At 38.9% G+C, this 6,476-nt stretch overlaps 1 protein-coding gene across 1 annotated transcript in view; it reads right to left on the reverse strand.

The window, feature by feature from the left end:
• Positions 1–1,464: 1,464 nt before the first annotated feature.
• The window catches only part of KLHL14 (kelch like family member 14), a 102,501-nt gene continuing 97,489 nt past the window's right edge, over positions 1,465–6,476 (reverse strand). The window contains exons 8-9 of the mRNA XM_024757963.1: positions 6,116–6,273; positions 1,465–3,617 (exon numbers count right to left, since the gene is read on the reverse strand). Of these exons, the coding sequence (XP_024613731.1) occupies positions 3,477–3,617; positions 6,116–6,273 (299 nt within the window). The 3' untranslated portion in view covers positions 1,465–3,476. The remainder of the gene's footprint in view (positions 3,618–6,115; positions 6,274–6,476) is intronic.

A 6,476-nucleotide genomic window follows, 5' to 3' on the forward strand; every position in this document is an offset into this window, starting at 1 on the left:
CATGTGGGATCTTCCCTGACCAGGGCTCGAACCCGTGTCCCCTGCATTGGCAGGTGGCTTCTTAACCGCTATGCCACCAGGGAGGTCCTATTTTCTTCTTATATTGACCTTTCTGCTGCTTCTTATTGCCATTTTATTTTCCACCAAAGTTCCAACATCCTCTAGGTCAGGCGCTTCTAGAAAGTCAGGCTTGATCAGTCATGGTCTTCCTCCTACCTCATCTACGGGAACTCAGTCTGTTAAGATACCCAGCAGTGTGTATTAATTGGCTTTGGTATGCTTTACCAACCTTATTTTAGCTGGTTTGCTTGTTCATTTAAAAATATTTTAACCTAGAGAACCAGGTTTAATCAGAAGCCTGGCATTTACAGTGATGCCTTTTGGGATATGTTCAATAAATACTTGGTATTACAATGTTGATAATGGTGAGTTTGTTAAGTGATGTAAGTGTGAAGCAGCTAGGAAAATAGAAATTTGGCCCTTACAGGGGAGAACAAACACAGGTACTAATTTTAAGACCACAGACACAGCCTAAGTAATTAAAAAATCTGGTCCTATACTCACTCCTCCAAGTTTAGCCAGTTTTAGTTTAGTTATGAACTTAAAATAGGTGATTCCTTGGGATTAGGAAAAGGCCAAGTATATTTGCTTAACTGATCATGATAACTGGTCAGCACCATAGCTTTTGGGGCTTCACAGTATATGAAAGAAGTTCTGCAACAACTAGCCATTGGTTCAGGATAAGAAGCTACTATAGAGAAGGGCCTTTTCTGCCATGCTACACTAGCATGGAGAGCTGAAGATTCAGTGGGGCAAAAGAAACTCCATTACTCTTGCTTCTGTAGAATACTACAGAGGGTCAAATGACCCTCTAATTATCAGTTTAATCATTAATAATGGAATATTTGGCTGGGAAGCATTAACTTCTTTCTAGCTTTCAGGCTTTTTACCTGGAAGCTTGCCCAAACCTGCAGCCACGTGCCTCAGTTACTCCTATTGTCTTCCATAGCCCAGTCCTTTCCTTGCCCTGCACAGCTTCCTTTCCAGATTTCTAAAAAGAAAGTACAACGGAACACTATATATTTAGATAATTGACCTAATTAAATATGTGATTCATTTATCCTAAGTGTGCAAGTATTGTTTAATGCATATGGTGCTTCTAACAATTTCTATAAATACTTGGTTATCAGATCTTAAGTATGCCTCATTGCAACACTCTTACAGTGGAAAAACCAGATTCAATTAATGATTTTTAACTCACAACACTTTTCTATGAAACATTCCGTAATTTTTCACATTGTTCGTACTACATACATACTGCATACTGCCAGGAAGCTAAATAAACTTGTAAAGTATATCTGCAGAATAAAAATATTTATGCATTTACCTGTTACAAACCTTCAAACAAGTTAATGTGTAGATTTATACACATGCTTTATAAGTCAGAATAAGAGAGACAGTTGAATTAGTACATAAAGTTTTTATTTAAAGTTTTCCCCTTCCAAGCAAGCTTCATTTACACATTCTAATACTGTACAAAATTTACATTCTCTGTGACTTATTTATTCACTTTTCACTTTCTAATAGTTTGTGCCTTTCTGAAATACAGAAAGCTTTACTTATAGTTCTCATAAATGCTTTTATTTATTTTGGCTAGAAATAAAAATTAAATGAACAAGTCCAAGGAAAGCAAATACCCTTGTATAAATGGTGACTTTCAGAAGAAATGGGGACCGTTGACGATAAAAGGTTTTGAAGGAGACCTTGTATTCCTCATGACGTCAGATGGGATTTTCTCACAAAGTACTGTAACTTTTTTTTTTCTATATACTCATATGCGATCAAGGAAAAAAGAAATGAAAGTTGATTGCACTGGATATATATATATTTATATATATTTTTTTACAACGGATCCTTTGGATCTGAACATACAAATAAATACAAAAACAACAAAGATTGCACTTTACTGTAGAAACGGCATTGGATTCTAGTACACCCATCCATCTGGACATGCTCCACGGTGAAAACTTATCACCAAGACATTTTTAATCTGTGGCTTCCCTGTGAGATTGTTTTTGAAAGACACACTTGTGGCGGGATTCAACAACATCTCTGGGTGATTCACAAAATATTTTAGGCTTTGATTTATTCCTAACTATTGTTGTGCCAGCTCTGAAGAGCTTGAAAAGCAAATCCGTGTTCCTGCTAGTTTTTCTCTTTTGATGGGCCGCATGGACACTGTCTCATGCTCTCCTGACCTTCTGCTCTTAAATTCCTCATGCTTCTCAAGACAGCTAGCTATTGCTCGCTTAACTGAGCCCAGGTGTCTCTGGTGATAACAAAGAAATGTGATGAGTTGCGGGAAAGAAGGAGGGTCCATCATGGGCTTTTCTAGAGCCACATCTAGAGCTTTTTTTAGAGCCGAAGGTGAGGAAGAGGGGGAGGTATTTTGTTAGGAGCTACGGTTTGCTCCTGAGGCTCTTCAAGTTGTGTGTTTTAGGGACAGAGAGAAAAGGGGACAGTTCTTAAGAGAAATCTGTCTTTTCGTCCCTGAATTTCCGAAAGCAATCTCTCAGTTTTCATTAGGGGTTAAGTTTGGGCCAGATGTGCTATTTACAGACTATTCAATATTGCATGACTGTCTTTGTCAGTCCTATATTTTCGAAGCAAAGACCAGGTGTATTCATGACTTAATATGCTGCTCCAAATGAGAAAGCGTGAGCCTCTATAAACTGAATGGTGACACACCGTATTTTGTCTTAATCTTTCGGATAAAACTGAGGACACAGAAATTATGACTCTGGCTAGCCTGGAACCTACAGGGCAGAAAGCAATTGCTACAAGAGCCAATATCTTCCTCTTCTACATTCCCACGAGGTGCTGTAAGGGGCAAAAGGTATATGAAATGAAGTTATATGGAAACAAAAATGTTCCTCTTTAATCTTCTATGATTTTCTATAACTGTGTTGCCTACGGAATCTGTGAAGTCGCCACAGGTTAGGAATACAGAATCAAGTGGCAATTTCTGTAATGCAGTGTGAGTATTTTGGTGGGTCAAATTTTGAATCATTCATGAACACAATATCCCCAAAACTTCAACATAGATCACATGCAGGTAGACTACAATGCACAATACTGATCTTAGGTCTCTCTGGGGGGCACTCTCCTGTATTTTATCTTTCTCCTTTTGAAAGTTGAGATCCATGTGAGGAGTTTTTATAAAGCTGGGACAAGTTAAAACCAGTTTGAAATGGAAGAGTCTATCACCACAGGAAGTTCGGTGTAATCCGAGTTACAGACAGAGTACCTGTTCAAGGACAGGTCCTTTTCTTTTGTAGCTTCTTGTAAATCATCAGAAACCAAGAATGGAGTTTCGGCAGTTGTACCATTAGGATGTATTGTTCCTATTATAATAGGGATGTCACCTGTCATTGCTTCCTAGAATGCGATACTGTTCATTCCAGGGTTTCCTGGTGTTATTTGTTGTAAGGTACACAGGCAGGCAGGATAACTGTTGCACAGGCTGGGCCTGCCAGTGGTTCTGCTACGTCTCCTTCAAGTTCTGTCCAGCTGCCTTTTTCTGGACAATAGCATATTGTAGATGACTTGTAGGCTCCCTGGAATGGCAGAGCAGAGAGCCTTTAGAGAATTGCCACAGCAAGCTTATTTATCACATTTACATTAAGAAGACAATATTTTTTCTCTGCTCTTGCTAAAAAAATTCCAAATGAAAGCAATGGATCTTAAACCATTGTACTCTAAGGAAAAATTTGGGATTGGCAAGATTTCAAAATCTGGTCTTTTGTATGGGTGTGTGGCTAATAATAAAAGTCAAGCACCTACAACACCCTAGATGATTTATAAATCCCTTATGATAACTTACCTCAAGTTGGAAATTATCCCTCTGGTTTAAGTTTAAAAAAATTTATTTTATATTCTGTTTTTTTTTTTTTTTTTTTTTTTGGTACACGGGCCTCTCACTGTTGTGGCCTCTCCCGTTGCGGAGCACAGGCTCCGGACGCGCAGCCTCAGCGGCCATGACTCACGGGCCCAGCCGATCCACGGCATGTGGGATCTTCCCGGACCGGGGCACGAACCCGTGTCCCCTGCATCGGCAGGCGGACTCTCAACCACTGCGCCACCAGGGAAGCCCTATCTTAAATATTCAAATAAAAGAAATAAATTGGATTTTAGATTGTCACCTCACTTTTCCATTTTTATCTTACTACTATAGAGAATCAGAGATGGGGTTCAAAACCAGTTTAAAATAAACTGGAAATGAAGACGTGCCAACTTCTTCACACATTGACTTATTTATTTTGAAAAGGCCACATGAGAAATAAAAAACGTCTTTAATCTTGTCTCCTTTGTCAACCTCTGAGGCTAGTGCTTGTATAATATTTCCCTTCCTAAACCAAAGCAGCTTTGTTTTTACCATAGGCAAGAAACAAACAAAAATCCCAACCAACATAATCGTTTTCTGAAAGTGTATTCCTGGTGTCTGGTTCTAAACATACATACTCTTGCAGCTATCAATTTCCACTAGCGAAAGAGCACATGTACCAATATCTAGTGATATATGTCAATACACATTCACTTCCAAATAACTAATAGCTTTTTAAAGCTCCTCCAAACTTTATATAACAATCTTGTTGGATGCAAAAATATTATTAAAATCCCAAATTAATCTTATAAAACCAACACACATAAATAGGAAAATATAGGAACGGTCATCATTTAAAAAGTGACTGTGTAGACCATTAGACCCTATGTGTCTTCTGATGTGATGTTATTTGAATTACACAGCCACCTCCTTACGTGTTCTCGCTAAAATAAATAAATAGACAAATAAATAAATAGATAAATAAATAAATGGTACATAAATAACAAAAAAATTTAAAACAGAGAAAAGCTGAACTTAAGTCCTTATCTCTAGCTTCCAGTCTATAGGAAATAGGGAGACAGAGGACTATTTTTAAATGACAACATAGGAAATCATTAGGCAATTCGAGAGTATCAGATATTCTATAAGATAACTGACCTTGCTTTTTCAACAAGACAATGGCATGGGACAGGAAGAGGGGCAGGAGTAATCCTCCAGATTGTAAGAGATATAATAACCAAATACAAGTGAGACTTTTTTTTTTTTTTTTTTTTTTTTTTTGGGGACCTCTCATTATTGTGGCCTCTCCCGTTGCGGAGCACAGGCTCCGGATGCACAGGCCCAGCGGCCATGGTTCACGGGCCCAGCTGCTCCGTGGCACGTGGGATCTTCCCGGACCGGGGCACGAACCCGTGTCCCCTGCATCAGCAGGCAGACTCTCAACCACTGCACCACCAGGGAAGCCCCCAAGTGAGACTTCTTGGATCCTGATTTGAACATATCAATTTGAAAAATACATTTTTATTCAAGTCAATGGGATAAACTTGAAAATGGATTGCATATAAAGGAATTATTGTTAATTTTACTGAGTGTGATAATGATAGTGTGTTTACATAAACAAGTGATTTTTTTTTTAGAGAAATACTGAAGCATTTAGGGTGAAATAACATGTCTAGAATTTGCTTCAAATTGCTTCAACCAAAATTTTTCAAAGGGAGGATAGATGAAGTAAGTACTGCAAAGCACTGATGGATGTCAAAGTTGGATGGTGCGTTAACAAGGGCCCACTGAGCCCTCAGTTTCTGTGTATGTTTAGAAATTTTCATCATAAAGCGAGGGGAAAGTGGAAAGCAATGGCAAATTACATAATCCTAAATAGAATTTGTGGGTAACTGAACAATTAATTTCCATTTTTTATGCTTAGCTGGTCAGAAACTTTTCACTCTCCCAGTCAAACAGTTTTAATAGAACGTTTGTAAAATCCACTTCGGTCTGACTTTTAGTTGGAGAGCATGGGGGTGGGAGGGAAGCAGAGAGCTACTGGATACAATTGACCAGATAGCAAGACAGTTCTACAGCGACCGCACTGAGTTTATTTTACAGCTTAAAGCAATTTACTGCGTGCATATAAACATGTTACTCTTAAAAGGTACTTGTGTGGGTGGTAACACATTTGGAGAGAAACAAAAAGGAAGCACAAATAAAAAGGAGGAGGTGAATGTGGACACTTACCATACTCCAGCTGTAGCCTCCCACAAGGTAAATGCTGTCATCTAGCACTGCACAGCCAGGACCACTGCGACCCTCCAAAATGGGAGTCTGGAGAATATTCCACTGGTCACCTTTTGGGTCATAGCATTCCACGAGCATTACATCGAGGTGGGAGAAACCTAAGTGACAGAGCAAAATGGAATCACCAAAGAATAAACTCTCAGGGTCCCAATTTAAGGCTAGGGCTTCTTTTTGCAAAAGGACTAGGGCCAAGAAGTAGATAATTGTGTCTTTGAAGACACATGTATAAGCTGACTGGTGAAATTGTGAGACATGTCAGAAAGACCTAAGAAACAAACAGACAAACAAACAACCCCCCCCC

This window comes from Neophocaena asiaeorientalis, unplaced genomic scaffold (assembly GCF_003031525.2).
Source record: "Neophocaena asiaeorientalis asiaeorientalis breed wild unplaced genomic scaffold, Neophocaena_asiaeorientalis_V1.1 scaffold126, whole genome shotgun sequence".
Lineage (NCBI taxonomy): Eukaryota > Metazoa > Chordata > Mammalia > Artiodactyla > Phocoenidae > Neophocaena > Neophocaena asiaeorientalis.